Source organism: Ambystoma mexicanum, chromosome 7q (genome assembly GCF_040938575.1).
Source record: "Ambystoma mexicanum isolate Mex_15411 chromosome 7q, UKY_AmexF1_1, whole genome shotgun sequence".
NCBI lineage: Eukaryota > Metazoa > Chordata > Amphibia > Caudata > Ambystomatidae > Ambystoma > Ambystoma mexicanum.
This window is the reverse complement of record NC_090941.1, coordinates 171,353,267-171,374,882: the sequence shown is the minus strand read 5'-3', so window position 1 is coordinate 171,374,882 and position 21,616 is coordinate 171,353,267. Positions and strand designations below refer to the sequence as shown.

Here is a 21,616-nt window from a genome sequence, read left to right as displayed (position 1 = left end):
TTTTTTTTTTTTTAACTTTGTTTATTTTCAAACAAGGCAGAATGATAATTACAAACAGTATCAGCAGTGATTCTTTAGGTATATAGATCCCCAGTCTCTTATCCCCCCCCCTGGGTTTCCTCCCTCTCCTCGTTCTTCGGCCTCATTGCTCCTCAGTCTCTGGAGGTGGTATCTTCCCTCCTAGGTTGTCCGCTTCTTGCCTCAGCGTCTATGGTTCTGCCTCGGGGGTCCCTTGGTTTTCCAGGATCCAGCGGGCTCGGGTCGGTTTGTAAGTTAGGGCGGGGAAGCGCTGGTCGTATTCTAGCACTAGGGCCCAAATATTCCGAAACCTGTGGAGTGTACCCGCTTGTGCCGCCGTCACTTTCTCCGCGATCAGAATGTCCCATAGTTTGGTCCACCATTGGGCTATGTGAGGGCCTTCCGGGGATTTCCAAGTTCGTGCCACCACTGTTTTCCCTGCCAAGAGGCAGTGGGTTAGTAGTTTCGCTCTGGGCCCGGAGCGCGGGTAGATCGTGGGGATCGGAGCTCCTAGCAGGACTGCTTCTGGTTCTAGGGGGATTGTCGTTCCGGTGATCTGCGAGATGGTCCCCAGGCATGTCCTCCAGAACCGTTGGATCTTTGGGCAGGTCCACCACATGTGGAAGAAGGAGCCTGGGTGGCCGCATCCTCTCCAACAGGAGTGGTCCAATTGCGGATTTATGTGGTGAAGTCGGAGGGGCGGGTAATACCACCGGAGTGTGACCTTATATGCACATTCCCTGTTGGTGATGCAGGTCGATGAGGTGTGAGTTCTGGTCCATATGTCCACCCAGGTTTGGTCCTCGATTGGGTGTCCCAGGTCCGCCTCCCATTGAGCCATGCATCGAGTTTTTGTGGTCAGGAAGTCGGCTAAAAAGCGTCTATATAGGGTGGATACTCTACCGCGGGTGGGGAGGTCTCTCAGTGTGAGTTCCAGAGCGGTCGGGGGGCGTGTCGCTGCTTGGAGGGTCTGGGGGTGCGAGCACCAGTGGCGTATCTGGATGTAAGTAAATCTGTCTCTTTCCTGGAGTTGGAATTTCTCCTTGCATTGGTCGAATGTGAGTGGTCTCCCTCCTATGTATAGCTGGTCCACTGTCTCTAGTCCCCCGTTTATCCAATTCTGAAAGTTGCGGGGATTCGCTCCCGGTGAGAAAGTTAGGTTGTGGAAGATTGGGGATTGTGGGCTCAGCCCCCTTGGCACTCCCTTCCGTTTTAGTGCCCAGTCCCAGGAGCTGAGGGTGTGTTTAGTTGATAGGAGGAGGTCTCCCCAATGCGACCTGAGGGGGGGTGGGATGTGTGGCAAGAATCGTAGGGGCAGGGGTGTTCGTGATTGTTCCAGCTCAACCCATCTAGGGCGGTTTGTTACGTTTTGCCATGCCTGCACCTGTGCTAGTTGTGCCGCTACTCTGTAGGCCTGCAAATCCGGGACCCCGAGCCCTCCTAGTTTGGAACCCCCCAGCATCGTCCTGAGAGGGATTCTCGCTCTCTTACCTTTCCAGATAAAGTTCAGCATTGTCCTTTGGAGACCTCGGAGCGTTGGTGTGGGAATCGCTACTGGTAGGGAGGCGCAGGAGTACAGGAATCTGGGGAGGAGGTTCATCTTGCATGCCGTGATGCGCCCCAGCAGTGAGATCTCTTGGGTCTCCCATCGTTTCAAGTCGCCTTCCAATTCTGTGAAGAGTCGAGGAAAGTTGACCTTATATGTGTCTCTCGGGTCTGCCGGGATATGGACCCCCAAATAGGGGATGGCCTTTTTTCCCCATGTTATTGGGCATATCTTGGACAGTGCCTCCTGCTCCGCTAGATTGAGGCCGATGCCCAAAGCCGATGACTTATCGAAGTTTATTGAAAAGCCAGAGACTTCCCCATAGGTGGCGATTTCACGGGTCGCGTGTTTTAGGGATGAGTGGGCCTCTGAGATCGTGAGCAGAACGTCGTCCGCGTATAGGGCGATTTTGTGTTGCGTGGGGCCACTCTGTATGCCCTTAATTTGGTTGTTTCGTCTGATTCTTTGGGCGAATGGCTCCATGGTGAGTGCAAAAAGCAGGGGCGACAGCGGGCAGCCTTGTCGGGTTCCGCATGACAGGGGGATTGGGTCCGAATTGTGGCCGTTGATTCTTAGGCTGGTTTTTGGGTTGTTGTAGTTGGCTAGAGCCATCGTTTGGAAGTTTGGTCCAAAGCCGAAGGCTTTAAGGGTGTGCTTCATGAATGTCCAATCCACCCTGTCAAATGCCTTAGCTGCGTCCAGCGCCACCAACACTAGTTTTTGAGAGTTCCGGGAGGCGAGGTCTATTAGGTTCAGTGTTCTTCGTATGTTGTCTCCTGCTGTCCGATGCAGAATGAAACCAGCCTGATCGGGATGAATGATTTTCGGTAGGATATGATTCAGGCGGGTTGCCAGGATTTTGGAGTATATGTTTGCGTCGATGTTTAAGAGGGCAATCGGCCTGTAGGAGGTCAGGTTTCTCGGATCTTTTCCCGGCTTAGGCAGGAGGATAGTGGTCGATTCCTGCATCGACGGGGTCACCGATCCAGTTTCTCCGAAGGAGTTGAATAGGGCAACCAGGTGCGGGGTCAGTTGGGCTCTAAACAGTTTGTAAAACCTAGTTGAGAAGCCGTCTGGCCCAGGGGCCCGCGATTTCAGTGATTTGATGGCTTGTTCCACCTCCTCCCCCGTTATGGGCTCCTCCAGTTCGTCTTTCATTGCATCGGGGAGGTGAGGCACTGCTGCCTCTTGTAAGTATTCCATCTGTTGCGGTAAGCTCCGTGGGATTGCCTTCATAATTTGGGCTAGGTAGTCTTTTGCGAGGCGTTGCTTATCAGGCTCCGAGTAGTGCATGACTCCGTTAGGATCGCGCAGGCTGGCGATCGTGTTACTACGTCGGCGTTTGGCTAGCTTGGCTACCAAGAACCTGTTGGCCTTGTTGCCCTTTGCGTAATACGATTGCTTCGCTTTCGCCAGCAGTTGAGCGGTCTGTTCCGCATAGTGGGCTTCCAGTCTTTTCCTTGCTATGCGTATGAACCGTTGCGTTTTAGGGGACCAGCCTTTTTCTTTTTGTATTGCCTCTGCCTCTTTTAGTTCATTTTCTAGGGTTATTCGGGCTTGGCGCCTGTTTCGGTGGTAAGCCGCCCCTTGGGCTATTAGGGAGCCTCTTATTACAGCCTTCATGGCGTCCCAGTTGTTCGCTAGCGAGGTGTCTGAGGCGGGATTTTCTTCAAAGAAATTTCTTATGCCTATTGCGATCTTGTCTCTGGTGGCCATGTCATTGAGGATCGGGTCGTACAGTGCCCATTTACGTGGGCCAAGAAGATTGGGGTTCTGTGCCCGGAGTTCCAGGAGCATTGGAGCGTGGTCGGATATGGCTCTGGTGCCAATGGAGACCTCCTTGACAGAGGGGAAAGTTTGCGGGGAGAGCAGGAACAGGTCGATCCTTGAAAAGGTGCGATGGACAAATGAATAGAAAGAGTAGTCTATTTCGTTGGGGTGGAACACTCGCCATGAATCTATTATGTCCAGGGACCTGAAGAGCCGAAGGAGGCTGAGAGCCTGAGCAAAGTCACCTGGAGTTGGGGGGTGCGATCTATCTTTGGTGGGATCGGGAACCCCGTTGAAGTCCCCCCCTACGATTATTTGGCCTTCCACAAAGCCAGCAAGAGCTGTGCCCAGCGAGTCATAGAAGAGGGATTGTCCCGTGTTGGGGGCGTAGACTGAGACCAGGGTGTATAGGTCTCCCCTAAGAAGGCATTTGATCACTATGTACCGGCCCTCCGGGCACGTTTTTGTTTCTAGGATTTGCGGGTGTAAGTCTTTTCGAAAGAGGATCGCAGTGCCTCCCTTTTTGCTTCCTCCAGAGGCGAAGAATTGAAGTGGGAACAGCCGGGAGCGGAGCCGAGTTACGTCCGCCGGCAACAAGTGGGTCTCTTGTAGCATGGCTATCATGGCATCTTCATCTTGGAGTTTTAGTAAAATTGCCCTCCGTTTGTTGGGGGAGTTTAGCCCATTCACATTTAGGGAGAGGATACGCAGGGTCTGGTGGTCTGTTTGGGTCACTTGTTCCGATGTTTGGGTTGGGGGGGGGTCGTGAGTTATTGCTTCAGCTGCCATGTCTGTCGGGAGCTACTATGGTATCGTTCTGCACTTGAGGTTTTTAAAGCGGTACCCCAACGGGGGGCCGCAACTTTAACTTGTGGGGGGCCCGACCTTTCGGGTATGGGCCTCTCCCTGGCCAACGGGGCCAACTGTCCCATCTCGTCTTTAGAACTACGGGTATCCAGGGAACCGCTGTTGGAAAGTCTCCCTGGAATGGGTACGAACCACGGGAATGGTCCGCCGCCGCTGCTCGATAGGCTCGTTCCTTCAACGAGGAGGAGGCGGATCTAGATTTTGGCAAGGTCGTAGGTGTCCGGGGTGGATGTTGTCGGGACTAGAGTCCGTGGGGACGTCCTGTTTCTGTGGTGTGCGTCATCCTTAGTTATCATTTCTTGTGGTTTCGCTGGATCTTTGACCAGGATGATCGCCTGGGCCTTGGGGAGGGAGGAGGTTCAGAGTCTCCAGCTTTGTCTAGGTTTGGCGAGGAGGTCTCCCTGGGTGAAGTTGGCTGCATGATTGAATTTGCGTCCTCCAAGTGGCTGATCCGTCGGAGAATGCCTCTGTATGAGAATTGCAGTGCCGTGGGGAACAGCCATCTATACCGAACCTGTTGTTTTTGAAGAAAAAGCGCCAGGGGGCGGAGCGCCCTTCGTTTCTGTAAGGTAAGTAGCGAGAGATACTGATAAATCTGGAGGGGGGAACCTTGGAATGAGAGACTGTCTCCCGTACGGCTGATTGCTGCTATGGCCTCTTTGGTTGTGAAGAAATGGACCCTGGTGATCACATCTGGGGGAGGGTCTGAGTCCATGCCCCGGCGCGGGCGCAGTCGGTGGGTCCGGTCCAGCAGGAGCTGGGATTTGTCTAGATCCGGTAATAGGGCCTGGAAGAAGTCGCCTATGTATTCCGTTAGCTTGTTGTCGGGGACCGAGGATGGGACCCCCCGAATCCGGAGATTATTGCGGCGTGCCCTGTTTTCCAGGTCCTCCTGCTTAAACTCCAGCAGCTCATGCTTGTCCTGCATTGTATGGATAGTTTGTTGGATCTCCTTAAGGGTGGTAGTATGAACTTGTGATCGATCTTCAACCTCCCCCAGCCTCTGTTCCGCCTCTGTTATTCTTTGATCCGTTTGTTCTATTTTAGAGGTGAGGTCGGCTAAGCAGGAGCGGAATTCAGATTTAATGTCCGCCATAAAGGCTACTAGGTCCCCTCTGGTGGCTAGAGCATCCTTTTCTTCCAGCTGTTTTTGCGGGGTCAATTTGGTAGAGTCTTGTTCTTTGTTTTTGTCCGCGCCAGCAAACATTGTGGGGATGTCCGTTGTTTTGTTAGCTTTCGATTGCCTGGACATGATAGGTGAGTGGGGGGGTCGTTACGACGAGTGATGCGTGGGTTTGCTAAATAATGGAGTGGGCCGGGGCGCCCCAGGAAGAGTGTGGAGGACACGTGTTAGTGGTTATGGGATTTTTAGCTGGAGAGGCTAGGTAGTCTACCTGGAGGTTGTGTCCGTGCCTCTGTTGTCCTTCTTTTGCGTAGGTTCTGCTGCCGTGGGGGCGCCTCCTCTGCAGCCGTTGGTTGACCCCAGAGATGGGGACGGTGCGCAGGATTGCGTTAGGCGGCCACTGGGGAGGGGGCCCGTTCTTAGGTGCTTGAGTAGGGTGCCGAACCTCAGGCCTTCCTTGGGGACGCTTATGCGGCGGGCCGGGTTTGTTGTGGGGCCCCCCGGGTGTTTTGCGGGGGCCGACTCAGCCTCCCGAGGCTCCGAGAGTTAGAGTCTGTTGGTGCGGGCTACTCTTGGCCCTCCTGGTGACTCGTGGTGCTTTCTGGTCCCTCGCCCCTCGTCGGGGGGGAAATGCTGGTCTCTCCTGCTTAGGGTGCCCTCCGGCAAGGGCGCGGGGTGTTGCCGCCGATCTCCCGTATTGTGGGCTTTCACACCTGGGCCCCGATATGGACCGGACCCCGGCGTCTTCAGCTCGGGGGCCCGGATTAATGTGGGAGTCGAGAGGGGGGAGGCGGGAGGCAGTCTATCACAGGGCTGTCTGTCTCCGCCGGTGTCCCGAAAATCGGGAGGATCCTCGGCAGGAGCTCCTTTGCGGCCGCCGCTGCAGTCCCCACACCGCTCAGGCGGAGGTCGGAGCCGGAGCTGTTCCTGGGTTGTCTCCTGTCGCTGGGTCCACTGCTGGGTCCACTGCTGCTCGGGCGGCGGCGCGTGTCAGTGCGCACCCCTCACTCGATCGTCGCTCGCCTCCTCACTCCGGCCTCCCGAACGTCCGCCATCTTGGATGTTACGGAGGGCGCTGGGTGGTGGGCTCGGAGGGTGGATTTGGGCACGACGCACACGCGTTAGGAGTTCATCCACGGCCCAGATGTGCTTCAGTGGTTCCGATCGCCTTGGGTCGCCTCGGCGATCGAGTTACTTGCCGGGATCCGCGTCATATTTGTGGCGGCGGCGGGTCTCCCGTGGGCGGCATCAGAGGAGCGACTGCATCGCTAGCGCTCCAAGCCACGCCCCCACGAGTACGTCTTTTAAAACTGTATGGATCATGCTAATAAATTGTATTTTTTTTTTTTACTACAAATGATAATAGGGTAATTGGATCTTTGAACCTAGTTTAAACCACGCCATCCTGTATTATGAACACTGATTTACACACACATGTTCGAGGTCGATTGGTTTAGAATCGATGTCCCCCTGGTCATCACCCTGGAAAATCGATGCCATGGACTCGAATAATCCGTACCTCGAGACAGGGATGAAGGATCCGTCGCCAATAGTCGGCACCAAAGGTTTCTCCTTCGACGGAATGGCCCCCGGCGCCAATCTGGGCTTTAGTACCACTGTGACTTCAGGAACGTCAGCCTCTTGATGCTCACGAGAAAGATCAGGCGTCGATTTCTTCCTCTTTTTTGGTGTTGAGCACAAAGGCTTCTTCAACTGTTTTGCATGCTCGGGGTCGGGAGTGCTGGGCGCCGCCGAGGCTTGCTGTTCAGGGGTGGGGCGGGGCGGGATCCCGCACCTGCAGCAGCCTGTGTTTTAAACATTTCTAACATTTCCATTTTGAAATGTTTCACTCCTCTCGAGTGGTTGGCCCAGCTGAGGACTTACTTTTTTCCGACGGCGAGCTGGACTCATGTCAATGGCGGTGTGAGGGAGGCATGGTATCACAAGAGCCCACTGACACAAGAGCTGCAAACTTCAAAACCTTTATTGATTGTTTAAAAGCGGTTGGACAACTCCTACTTTGCGCTATAACTGATATGGCAGTATTCTCGACCATCAAACAAAAGGAAAATACAGTCCTATTCAGTCCTTAGTCAAAATAAAATGGCCTATACTAATAAACCTAATGCCTGCCCTCTTTCTAATACAATACATGCGTAAAGGGAATGTGTAATGCAAAAAGGAAAATCAGTATTCAAAATAAATGTCAGTATGGCTAAGTAAACTCCCTTCTCCGCGATTTGTAGCACGGGATAAGGTGACACACTTGGACCTTGCGACAGACTCTGGATTTGGACACAAGGAAGCAGTTTGTTTCGTGGACCACGGCCCACTTGGCCTTCCACGAAAAGTCACTAGTTTATCCGCTGGACCTCTCAGCATTTTCTCACTCCAGCCCAGGTCACCTTTTAGCTTGTAATACAGTTCAACAAAAGTTTGTTTCCTTCTTGTTACCACAATACAGTACACGTTTCCCTCCGCCGGGCTCAAACCTTTCAATCACTATTTGTGGTGTTTCCCTTCCCCAAGCTTCAATCACACCTTCATAGGCTTCCCTCCGTCAGGCTCAAGCCTCCTTTCACTTTCCTTCCACTGTCAAAGACTTTCGAAACTGCAAGGCTTTTGCTTTTACCTCGGCATGACCACTTCGACCTTCTTTCGTCAAACATCACTTTTTATCTCCTACGCCAAGGCCTCATGTTAAATGTAGTTTCGGGCCCCGTACTTATTTCAAAGTTCAAAGATATTTCTCACATCAAAGTTTTCCTCTCTCGGGATCAAACTTAACAACAGTTCAAATCTTGCATCTCAGTTTCTTTCTCTTCCCGCCGCTTCTACAGCATCAGACATTTCACAGAGACTTTCAATTAAGCAATCTTCTTTTGCCAGACCACTCTGTTACTTTCTATCTTTAATTTACAGTTCTTTACAATGCTTTACTTTCTCTCGCGTCTTATCGGCCCACATGCAACCTTAATTCGTCAGATACTGTTGCGGTCAAGTTTCATTTAACATAGATCAGACTTTCATTGCTTTCATCAACTCATTGGCTGGGGTTCATTCATTTTCGTCTTTCACGGCTTTGATCCTGAAGTCAAGGCTGATACCACAACCGCCGCTGTACGTCCCCAACTCTGCCACTCACCCGCCAGGGTGGCTGGCATCCTTGAAACACAAAAGAGGTTGGTCTCTTCTCTCTAGCTGGACTTCCTTTCGCAACCTTTACGGTCCTTTGGAGGTAACAATCTCTCACCGGGTCGTCCAAGGTTTCTCCGTACCTCAGTTGCGTCCCTTGGCCTGTCGCTCTACTGCACCTGGTTTGCTGTCGCCCTGGAAGAACTGCTCCTTCTCATGCATCCCCTTGCTCAGAGTGCATCTCAGTGTTCCACCTCCATGTGGAGAAAGCTAATAGGTACCAGGTGTTTGTAATTAAGATCAAGTGCCTGACCCTGCCTGATCTTATTAGTGGTACATGTCCAATGTATTGTGTGGGTGGTACTCCTTTCAACCTCAGACAACCTCTTCCTCTGCTTAGTGTTTGAGTAGGAAAGGGGGGGGGGCTGGGAAGTTGGAATATCCTATAAAATAGGATGGGACAGGGATATTTGGAAAGGGGGATACCATATCTCGTCATCGGGCATGCCTATCCCTCTGTCCGATCCTGTATCTTGATCCGCAGGAGCAGCTGAGCCCCACAGTCCTCCCAGGATACGTAGGCAACTACTGATTCAAGACAGCAGAGATCTCAATATCCCTGGGCGAAAGTGGATAAAATAAAAAACAGAACACAGGTTGCTCCCTCTCGTTCAAACAGCTGAGCTCCTCCTCTAGAGAATGGGAAAGAAAAGGTTAAATTCTCCAAAACACTGTTCTCCTTCCACTCCTGAGGCATCTAATAATAACATTACCTGTGATGTCTTCCTGGAATTCTGGAAGACGGAAAGAATCAGTACTCCTCCCTTGCAAAGTTTTCTCCAAATCCTTGTCTCTCAGAAATGAGTTTACCAAATACAAGCTAATTATTTAATAGTTCAAAAGGGAACGAGTCTCTCATTTGCTGAAGTAACTTTCTCCAAGTGCCTATTGAAGTCTTTGCTGTCTGCACTGTTCAACAATTTAATCAAATTAGCTTTTTGAAGAAGTGTCCAGTTAGCAATTCCATGCAACTTGGGAATTCAAGAATGTTTGTTTTGTAAATTTAATGTGAAGAATATTTAAAAGGGCAGTAAGAAATTGTTATCACTTTATTCTTCTCTTGAGTTTTACATGTAGATCTGTTTATTTCAGATTGCCCAACTTGACTGAATTATTTCTGCACAACGTTAAGAAATGCTCCGGTGCCGTCTCATAGAGACACTAATCTCCACGCATGTGCACAGCGGCCGCTGCTAATGATTTTCTGCGGCCGCTGCGCACTTCTAAACTGAGGTAGACACACTACTCCTTTCCCTTGAAGGAGAGTACTCTACCTGTTTGACACATGCGCACGCACGATCGGTCTACTTGTAAAATACTGATCGTACGCAGGCGCTAAAAAAGAAGCATCTTCATGAAATGTATGCCCGAAATGCTGCGTGCGCATGACCGGAACACTACAGCTATTCTGGTTGTGTGCGGCACTCGGGCGGGGTACGTACTTAATGTTCAAACTAAATTCTAATTGGAGCGCATCTTACAGCGTTGGTTACTTAGTGTTAAGATGGATTTCTGAACTCTGTCCTGGAGGGGCAGAGGTTCAGAAGGCCAGCCTAGTTTCTTGGAACAGTGTAACCTCTGGACAAGCCAGACCAATCAGGGTAGCGATCGCGGCGGTCAAGACTAGGTCTCAAGAGGGGTGAGGGTGACTGAAAGCCTGCAATGAGCACACAAAGCAAGGACACTTACAAATTACTCTAAGCAAGTGTTATATTAAAAATATATACACATTTATTACAAGGCCTTTGTAACATTGACCGTAGCGAGAAATCACAATAAAACTCAAGTAAACCAACACATACCAAACCAATACAATATATATACAAATACAAACGAGTCTAACGAGTTAGACGCACAAAATGTGTAGACCACCTAGATGGGGAGGAAAACAGGCAGTGCGAATAATAATTCGACCCAGTCCGCCTTCAGAGGCGCCTAACTAAAAGGAAGTCCAAGCCCTACGAAGAGTGGAGCCTTGTGCTCAAAAGTACCTGCACACGCTGGTGCCAACGGGCAAAAAGGGGAGTCTCTTCGAGGGAATCAGGCAGTTTAGTTCGGTGAACAAATGAAGATGAACAGAGCTCCGCGACTCAAGCGCAGCCTCCACTGTGGGCAGAAGCAGAGCACGAGTACAGAAAGGCGTGCTGTTAGACACAGCGGGGAAAAGCTATGGGCTCCTGCAGGAGGGCGACCAGTTCCTAGCGATGCTACTCACCGGTCCCCGATGCAAGCAGACCCAGGCTTCTCCGCGTCAGTTTCAGTGCTGGCAGGTTCAGATACGAGCAGGGGACCTCTCGGCGTCGTGTAGATTCCGCAGTAGCAGAAGTTGAGTTGAGGATGTCGCAAACGCAGTGAACCCACACAGTTTGTTACCACAGCAGGGCAACGGAGCGGCCGGGTGTATTTCAGCCAAATGTACACTACTCACTTCAGACCTGGGAATGCCAAGTGTACGAATCGTGTGAGTGACAAGGACTCGTAATACAACACAACCTGACGGCGGTTACAGAGCAAAACTCCTGGGTAGGCTGGTCAGTCTGCTGGATGGCCCAGAGACACTTCCGAAGGCTTACGTGCAGGAGATGGTGAAGATGCCGAGAATAGTTGTTCCCACTATTCCAAGGGTCGAAGTACCCGTACAGGCCTTCTTGTTCGATCTAAGGTAGAAAGGGTTTCACAAAGCGACAGCAGTGCAGAGGAGCAGGCCTTCAGCGGGTCAACAGCGATTCCTCGGTTCAGCCTCGTGGTTGCAGGATGCTTGGCTCCTGTATTCCTTTGTTCGTGAGAACTCAGGAGATCGACATGGTAGTGGTGTTTCCAGCCCCCTCTTATCCACGGTTCCCTTCGCGCCAAAACGGAGGGCACCCAATGGGAGATCTGCTCACAAAACACTCACACCATACGTGGACCTATCACGGACCACGGAGGTCCCAGGCATTCACACCACCCTAGATTCTCTGGCGCCCATGATGTGAATTGGGACCAGACATCCCAGCCCACATCCTGGAGGCACACACAAGGCCTGTAGAAGCCCGCAAAAGCATCTGTGTTTCGCGGGAAAGTACATGCCTAAATAAGGAAGGCCCCGGGTCGGCTCGACCTGGGGAAGGTGAAGGGGGCAAGACGGTCAGCGGACAGGACAAAGAGCCTCGTGGTCTGGCCATTTTGGGAGCCAGGACACCATTTTGGGCTAAGCGCGAGAAACGCGCTTAAACGCCAAAGGAGCTCAAAAACACAAGAAACGATCGCTGCCACCAGTCCCGTCCGTGATTCACTTGCACCGTTCATTATCAATCCAAAGAGAGTATCTAGGGCCTGTAGAAGACTAGAGACCCAAGAGAGCAGTAACTTAGCTTACAGTGCCCTCTTGTGCCATGTTGCGCGAAAGCTGCAACATGATAAAGAAACTACGGAAAACAACGTTTCCCGGTACTGACTGTCTTAAGGGCATGTCAGTTTCCCCGTAAGAATGGAGCAAAAGGCCAGAGGAGTGCGGCAGAAGGCTGCACTTCTCTGGCAACGTCTAGATCCTGGTGAAAACAACAGGGGTTGCCACATGGAAGGAAAATTACCCACAATTAAGAAATCTTTCCTAACACTTAGCGCTAGTGAACTCTCCTCTTAATTTTGCTTTCAGTTAACATACGCCATAGTTCTACAATAACCGCAATCCTAGTATTTGGATGTAACCTTTAACCTATCAAACTAAATACCTAAACTATCTAAATAACATATCCTGTCACATCTTCTCTGGAAAGGTTGTTCCTAGTATTCTGCCACAGAATTAAAATGAGTCACTGTAACTGTCCTTTTCAAAGAACTAGAGTGCAGCGCTCCCACCAGTCTTTCCGCATGGCTTGTCCCACGAAGTTCAGCGCATGAATCAGCTTCCTCACCAACATAGGTCTACAAAAAGGGTACCTTTTCTTGGATTTACATAAGGGACTTTATAAACAGGACCTTCCTGGTAAAGGTGGACGATGAAAGGCAGTTTAGAATTCTCATACTGCCACCAAGATCACTAAACCTCCAATCCTCTTACAGAATGTTCCCATCCAATCAAGTCCCTGCCTCCTGACCACCATGATGGCTTGGGGAACCCTCCTAAGGAACAATAGGAGTTAAGGAAATAAAGTCTGATCTTTGCCTAATGATGCAAATAGTTGAACCAGCCACCCAGAACCAACCAGACCCCACTCCCAAATCAACCCACAATTAAACAGTGAAATCTGACACCCACTCCCCGAGGACCCCTCCCCTGTGATCCTCCTGCACTTGTCCACCCCCAGGGTCTGGATCAAAAGGCAGTGGTCGTGCCCTGGCCACCTGAGTAAGGGATCCCCCGGGCTTCAGGCAGTGAAATAACCTCTGGTTTTTCACAGCGGTGACGCCTTTTCTTCTTATGTGATGAAGACTAGGTGGAATCGCTCCTCGAGTGTGACTGCTTTTTGGCCTTCTGCCAATGCTTTTCTTTCTCTTTTTCGGGTGCTGGGCCCTCCGTCTCGTCCTTGGAGGATCGGAGGGGTGACCGAGCTGGAGATTTCAGAGACGGTTGGCCCAAAGCAAGTTTGGCGGGCCGCTCATAAATAGATTTCGAATGCATCTTGGAGCATGACGCACATCCCTCCCTGTTGTGATCTGTACCCAGACACTACAGACAAATGTCATGCGGGTCGGTCACCGACATTTCGGGATGGTAGTCCGTGCACATTTTAAAGCCCGAAATCCAGGGAGCAGACATTGCGGTGGAGGTTTTGAGAAACAATTTGACGATTTAGTAAAAAAAACAGAGTCAAAGGACTCAATGTCGTCCTCAAGCAGTGTATGAGCGCACAGACAAAAGCAACTGAGTTGTGGGGTGTAGTGACCTGTTATATATACGACGCCTGACATCACGTCCGGAACCAACTATCGACCACCGAGCAAGATGGATCGACGGCCGAGTCGAGGTCCACTACACCGATGTCGAAAGGTTTCCGAAGCAGCAGAGCTGGAGGAGGATATCTGGCGAATGAGGAATCTGCAGGAGAAAAGCAATCCATTGAAATGGGATTTTGCACTCATTAAATTGGGATTGTCAAACGTAAGTAAAAATATCACATACTGTAGTTACTTTAAAGTGGTTTCTTTATTTTTTATTCTTAAAGTTACAGTTACTCTGTTACTTAACCTCACTTTAAAGACAAACATTTTGTTTTACATTTGTATATTAAAAAAGAGAAACAGCCACCTGAGAGTGACGCCTAACTCTCTAATCCTCTTTCAAAAGTGTCCATACTCCCACAGATTCCTCATCTGGATAGATATCCCCAAGCACCAGCTGTTCTCAGAAAATTTCTCTAGGAGACCCACTGTAGCGCAACAACCTCCGATGCTCAGTCTCCTTAACTCAGGACATAACGTCACCCCTGCATTAATAGCACACACTATTCCCTCCGACCCAAGTCTTTTTTCTCAGCATGCTGTTTCTCGGGAACACTGTTCAAACCCCTGCTGTTACGCCACCAAGCCGTCGGGGTTGAAGCACTGCCGAGATTGCAGCTCCAAGATGTCCATCACTGACCAAACGCAATATCTGGGTGCAGTGACAGTGGTTGGGGACCATGAAGTAGAGCGAAGTGGCTTTTGTTAGTTCTCTTTCCCCCTCAAGTACTCCCTTGTGCACCCCTTCTAAAGAAGCCCTCTGCCGATCCATCCTCTCTGGCTAACTATCGCCCGATCTCCATTACTCCTTTCCTGGACAAACTGCTGGAAAAGCTGGTCATCTCCCAGATTAATCTGCATACTGAATCCGTTGGTTGTCTCCATGACCACCAGTCTGGCTTTAGAGCTGCCAGAAGCATGGAAACTGCTCTCCTGAACACCTGTGAAGACTTGCTCTCTAATCTTGACTCTAACTTTCCTTCTGTCCTCATTCTCCTCGATCTATCCTGTGCTTTCGACACTGTCAACCATGTCATCCTGCTCAATTGTATCCATGACAACCTGGGTATCACTGGTCAGGCCCTGGCCTGGTTGACCTCCTTTCTCACTGACCGACCCTCCCAGGTCCAACTTGGGCCTTTCCTCGCTTTTAACCGTCTCTCTCTACTTGTGGTGTTCCCCAGGGGTCTAACCTTTCTCCCTGGCTTTTCAACCACTACCCGGCACCTCTTGCCCACTGCATCCCTACATTCTGCTCTAACTTTCAGTGTTATGCGGATGATACCCAGCTATCCTTCAGGCCCCCCTTAGCCACCTCTGCTCCTTCTCTCAAACCAGACTGTCTGGATGCAATTCAGGAATGGTGTGCCGCCAATGATCTCTGCCTCAATGGCAGTAAGACCGAGATCATCCTCATCGGGACACCTGCTGCCTCCTTTCCTCTCTCACTCTCTCTGGCAGCCCACCGTGGGCCCTCCTGTGAGACTAAGAATCTTGGTGTCATATTCGACTCCACCCTCTTCTTCTCTCCTCACATCTCCGATGTCTCCAAGAAGTCACACTACCAGCTGCACCTCATTAGAGGTATTGTGCCTCCACACTTTCCCCCAGAAGCTCACTGTCTCCAGAGCCCTGGTCCTCTCTAGGCTGGACTATTGCAACAGCCTTTTCTAAATCTGCCTGTCTCTACCCTTCGACCTTTACAACTCATCCAGAACAGGTCTGCAAGATTGTCCTTGGCCTCAAGCCCAGGTATTATATTTCTCCAGCTCTGAAATCTCTCCGCAGGCTCCCCGTGGCTGCAAGGATCAGGTTCAAGAACCTTTGCATTGTCCGCAAGGCTTTCCGGGGCCTGGGAGCGCACCACCTCCAACTTTCTCTTCCTAAACCTCTTCTTTCTTGAGCCCCCCGCCCATACACCTCCAACTCACTTAGGGTCAGACGCTTCTCCAAGCCGATAGTGGAGGGTAGATCTCTTTCCGCGGCTGGGGTCTCCCTCGAACAGCCTCCCTGCCTCTCTCAAATTTGAGCAGAACCACTTCCGGTTCCAAGAGCAACTCAAGACCTTCCTTTTTGCTTTTTCTCTCCCTCTTCCTTGCTGATATCCCCGACTGCTCTGCACACTGGTCACCTGGCCAACCGCTGAAACTCTGGCCGAGGCTCCTGCATGTCCAGTTGCCCTTGCACTGCCTCCGTGGTTCCCCAGGATTTAAGGGTCTGTATCTGCAACCCTACAGTCCCTTGTCTCTCTGCACTTATGAGCCAACCTCTGGTAGCGCTTATTGAGTTACCTGCACTTCTCCCTCCGATCAGGCACTTCTCCCCTGGAACTTCTCCCCCTCCCTCTGCCCTGGACTTGCACGCTCTGAATGGCACAAGGCCTAGTAAGATTGTTGTTTGTCCTCCTTCTGTCCCCCCTCCTTGTCTTGTCGAGCCTAGAAACACTTGTGTACAGGCGGGTTATAAATGACTTACCATATCATATCAATGAACCACAGGGCTGAAAGGGAGCTGGCCACTAAGTTGGCACTAGGCCATCCCCTTCAATGTCCCTGTCCCTTTTTTCCCTAGATCTTCAGAGGTCGAGATGGAGGCACAGACTCCAGAGAAAGGGGATGAGAGGTCGGAGGCATAAAAGGACCAAAAAGACTGTGCTCTCATGATGAGTCGCACCACTCCTTTTCCTCCTCCTCCTGCAAGAAGAATAGGTATATATCTAGGAGAGATTCATAGGGTTCTCATAAGCAGGGTAGAGCCTTGTTTCCATATAAGCATGCTTCTAGGGAGGACTAAGAGGTGTTTTGATACAAAACATTCCAATTTTTTCGGAAACTGGTATGGCTGCAGCCTCAATGGTTGGTCCTCGGTCTGCCGCGCCTGTGTCAGCCGGTAGGATCTCTCGGGAGTTGAACCATACAAACTCAAGCTTAGCACCTCAGATGGCGGTGCTCAGCACTGCTGCATCCACTTTGATTGTGGCTAAAGCTTTGAACGCCCCAGCCGCCCTACTGCCGAGCGATTACAAACTGGTATCAAGGGCTCTGTTTTTTTTGGCGGGTGCTGGGCAAGACCCTCTTCTGGATTTTCTGGCTGATCAGGTGGAGCTCATGGTCTTGGCGTCACCGACCAAACCTCTGGTGCAGTATGAGCTCACGGATATTCTAGACAGAGGCCCCCCAGATTAGAATTAAGCTACCCTTCAATGCTGTTATAGTAGATACAGTCCTGGCCTTGCGGGACAGGCCCTAAAGAACACCCAAAGTCGATAAGGGTCTTACAAAATAATATAAGCCAGCACAAAGAGATAATGCATTTCTGTTGAGACATCCTTCGCTGCAAGGCTTGGGGTTGCAGGTGGTCACAGTTAATTCAAAACCATCAGCGTCTTCTTCGACTGTTGCCCCAGATTGGGGCTCTCAGTCGCTCTCCGTTTCTCTTCCTTCTCTCTGTACCAAAGCCCCCCATGTGTCTCTTCTTGCTTCCGTTCGGTTAAACTTCTTGCTCCTAAACATTGAAATGCTCTTCCTCTACATATTCGCTCTTCTTTCTTCCATGTCTTCCAGAGACGACTAAAAGCTAATTTCCTTCAGTCTCTTGTCCATTTGTAACTGTTGTCATTCATTATCCCTACCACTGTCACTGTAATTTTGTAACATTGGTTATGATTTAATTATTTTCACTGTTAAATCGCGTTGGTGGAAAGTGCTCCACAAATATAAATTAATACAAATACAATAGGGAAAGGAAGATGGATGCTTTTGCAAAAAAGTTTTTGTGTCAGAGAGCATGGCAATGAATGCGGTGAATGACTCAGAGCTATTGGCCAAGTACTCGGACATTTTCTGGGAAGTAATTTCGGATGGCTCAACCCATTTACTGCAAGAGGAAAATTGGTGACAGGTTTCTGGAGATAGTCAGCACTAGTAAGGAAATGGCATGTCAGGCTTTTAAGGCCGGCTTAGATGCAGCTGATTGCACTGGACACTCAATTAGGACATCATCAGTAATGCCCGGGGCTTCAGGGTTGAGATCTTCAGGATTTTAACCAGAAGTACACACAAAAACGCTAGACATGCTTTTTGATGTTCAATGACTAGACAATTATGGCCATGTGCTTAGGTTTGGCCATTTCCTGAGGCCGCCTGCCCGACACCTTTCTTTGTAAACGTCTCCCAAAGAAGTGGTTTCTCTCTGACGTTTCACGTCCTTTGCACTTAGGAAGGCACAATTGCCACAGGTTCATATAACACAGATAATGTTTACCACAGTTCAGGTAAAGGCACATCGAGGAGTCAGGAGAAGACCTCAGGTTGCTCTGTCTCTTCCGCCACAAAACCCTTTTGAGGTCTCCCACACACACTGCTCCCGTTGGAGGCCGTATCTCTGCATTTGTGGAGAAATGGCAGGAGACCATTCCCCAGACCCTTCGGTTCTGCAGCTGGCCCAAACAGACTTTTGCCTTCTGTTGTGGCAAAAGCTTGCAGACAGACCTCAGTGTACTCCTGGAGGAGCAGGCCGCTCTGTTGGCCAAAGGTGAGTAGGCCCTGTATTAGGAGAAAGGAATGGATTGGTATTCTGGTCCTTTTAGTGCAGAAAAATGGGGGAGGCGCATGTCCATCCTGGACCTCAGGAGCTTGAACAAGCTCCTGAGGAAGGAAATGTTCAAGATGGTGACAGAAGAATTCTCCAGGATCTGCAGAGTCAGGAATGGTTGGTGGTGTTGGACCTTCAGACGCACATTACCATGATGGCTTCCTTGCCCTGTCTAGGAATTTCCATTCTTCATTGTCTAGATCTTTCTGGATTTTATCGCCAATCCTTAATGCAGTGGTGATGGTGTAAACCATCTGATCACAACTGCATTTGGTGGCCATCTGGCTGAACCCTAAGCGGTAGTCCATGTTATCGAGGAATAGGGCAGGTTAATTTTTCACTACTAGTCCGGATGGTATGATATTAGCCTTTGTATTTGCTCAGAAAGTGGCCATTAACCACTGTGCGAAAAAACTATTCTCAATTTTCAGCAAGTCTTCTCCTGCCGATTGCGACATCAAGGGTTGGTCAGTGCCTGTAGGGTTGAAGAGGGATGTCCCTCTCATAATTTCCACGATTTATGCTTCAGTGAAGATTAGTGTATTGAACTTGGCCATGTTGGTCTACGAGATTGCCATACCTCTCAATCACTCCCATAAACTCACTAAGAGTCCCCTGAATCAGCTAAATTACCAAAATAAGATCAGCAAAAAGAGAAAGCGTCAACTCCGCCTCCCCACAAATAATACCCCAACTATTTGGGTTTGCTCTAATGGCTGTCACCAGTGGCTCAATTACAAGTGCATTAAGCAACGGAGATAGTGGACAACCCGGTCTCATACACCTGGATAGAGGTTAATTCTCCAGAAGGTTAGTCCCACTGAGTAACATCGCAGCCCCCTCTGCCACCATCTACTTTTTTGAAAAACGGGCACAGGCAACACTTGTGGGCCTCAGTGGCATCAGTCATCCGGGGACTCTATGCCACCAAAAAATCCTCCCTGATGTTGAACTCACTCGGCCCCGGTCTGGCCCACACCTCCACCGCTCGCAACCCCAGAAAACTGTCTGAGGTAACACCCATGGGCCACAGGGGGCCGACATCCATCACAATGGAGCCCCGGTCTATTTTGTATTGAAGGCCACAGCCACAGTCTGGGGCCTTCACACCGTCATCTGTGGCACAAAAAAAGTCCTCCCTGGTGTTGCTCCCTCCAGGTCACGGTACAGCCTCTACCTCCACCATTCACGACCTAAAGAAAAAAAAAACACCTGTGCGCCACTGGAGCCACTGTCCCTGCAACAGAGTCCCTGGTTTCCTCCGTCTTGAAGGCCACACCATTAGCTTGGGGCCTCTACTTTGCCAAACAGGTGGCACGGAGCACAACACTGCTCCTACCAATGGCTGGGGATATCATAAACCCGCGACCCTTCCTGGTCAAGCGTAGCCGGCACCCCAGCCTCCTCAAACAGCAACTAAGGAGGAAGGCTAAACAGAGCATTACGGGGCTGCGTCAATCTTGCCCGCCCCACCTGGTGGCTTTGGGAACCTACTTTCTCTAAAATTCTTGAGTTACAGCAAGAGTTCCTAAGATATCTCAGCCAGTACCCAACTCTGTATCTATTGGGAGAGGCTCCTCACCCTCCAGGACACCATTTATTAGAGAAGTGTTGTGCTAAAGACGGATTGACACTGGCCAGAGAATATTTGTATCGAAGAAATTGGAGAAAAGGGGATTAACTAATTTATGAACTTCTGTAACATTTAGATCCATTCTCCATAAACCAACTTATAAAAGGAGAGGGTTGAAGAGGCTCCCTGGGGATACATATTGCCTATTTGGTAGGTCTATGGAGGATCCAGAGACGCCTTATGAGACTGAGAACGTAAGTAGCAATGAATGAGGAAGGGAATCCTGAGAAAGCCTTTTTCATCATACACCCTCTTAACCCTAGACTTTGCTTGCCTAGAAAAGGCCACATACCAAGTTAGCAAGACACTGAATAGGGAAGGGGAATATTGACAAGGAGAGGTATTCCTGGAGTTGTTTGAGTCGGTTTACCACTGTAACTGCAATAATGTCCTTTCCATTTTATTCCCATCACCAGGTATTGGAAATTCTGAATAAAGACTGTATCTAAATGTATTTACGTGTCTTGTGCTGTTTCCCAATGTCATCATGACAAGGGGTAAACATCTCTGAGCCAAGACCCTATCATCAAGGAGTCTAAGGAATTAAGCCACTTGTTCTGTAATTGAAATTCAGCAAATATGCCAATTTTTCATTCTAAAGCTCTTATAGCCCCTGTTCCTTTGTAATCCACTTAATCAGACTTGGAACTAAATTGCGGCTGTCCTCTAACACTGCACCAACATAGCTTACAACCACTGAAGACAATTTCCAGTTCAGAAAAGCTCTTAAGACCCATTGAACCTCTGCTTAAATTCTTAAGTTGAAAAGCCTACCTTTACAGTTGTCTGGTTTAATAGTGCTATGGAATCTGTCCAGGTGATGTCCATGCTGTATGCAAAACCAAAGAACCAACAACTGTCTTTATGCTACATTACCTAAAAACTTCTTTCAGTTGCTTCACTTTGTTGTCGGGGTATTTCTTGGGGTTGGCATCATCAAGGAAAGTTCTTGCATACGCTAACGGACCAGCGTTCACCTGAAATGACATTTAATATCAGTTAAACTTGATAAATCAAGAATGGAAAAACATGCTCACAAATTGAAAACAACATTTAGTTCTTTGAATGCCTTACAGTATAAATCCCTAAAGGGAAATTGTATAGAAATTAATTGATGTTGGTTATAAGGTCAGCGCAATTATATATTGAGACGCTGCACCCAGTTACCTCAATTCCATCCTTTTTCCCTAGCACTCTGAAGCTGAGGGACATGGAACCAATGGTGTATTGGCTAGATGCCAAGAGGGGCAGGTAGGGAGGACAATGAGCAATCTGTGGGAGGAATATCCATAAGAATGAACATCACAGAGAGGTAAGTAATTTGTTCTTCTAATGGATTCCTTCCTCCTACCGATTCCTCATCTATGATAGACTACCATAGCAGTACGTAGATCTGGAGGAGGGAGGAGGGAGGAAAGCTAACACCTGTAGTCCTAAATCTTTTGCAGTGTTCCCAAAGGGAACTGCACAGGTTTCTGCTTAACAATGGTGTACCGCGGTGGGATTTGTATTGAGTATACATTTTAGTGTGCTTTAGGATACCTTAGTGCAACTAACCACAAAGCTTAGCACTGAAAAAGTAGTCTTTCTAACATGTTAACTATGGAAAATTATAGTCGAGAGTCCCTTGCTACAAAAACTGCCGATTGTTTAAGAGTTCTCTTTAAGCATAAGAATCTCCTGACTAGAGGCAAGAAAATGGAGCTAATAGAAAGGTTGTTAGCTAACCAAAGCCTGGATGATGGTTCAGAGGAACCTACCACTCCAGCAACTGTAGATAACAGTATTGAGATTGAAACTGAACAAAATGTTGATGATCTTGAGGAAGAGTCAGAAGAGGAGGGTGAGGCTGCTGTGACTGTCCCCCGTAGGCCTCTGTCTGCTCTACCTGCTGTACCTACTTGACCTTTACCAGGTCCCACATTTAGTCCTCAATACTTTGAACTGG

The 21,616-nt window shown here is 49.6% G+C and overlaps 1 protein-coding gene across 9 annotated transcripts in view; it reads right to left on the bottom strand.

Moving 5' to 3' along the window:
- The window catches only part of DOCK9 (dedicator of cytokinesis 9), a 2,709,375-nt gene that overhangs the window by 109,487 nt on the left and 2,578,272 nt on the right, over window positions 1–21,616 (bottom strand). For all 9 annotated transcript variants that reach the window (XM_069639825.1, XM_069639823.1, XM_069639827.1 and 6 more), the window contains one exon: window positions 20,545–20,645. In XM_069639825.1, coding sequence (XP_069495926.1) covers window positions 20,545–20,645 — 101 coding nt within the window. The remainder of the gene's footprint in view (window positions 1–20,544; window positions 20,646–21,616) is intronic.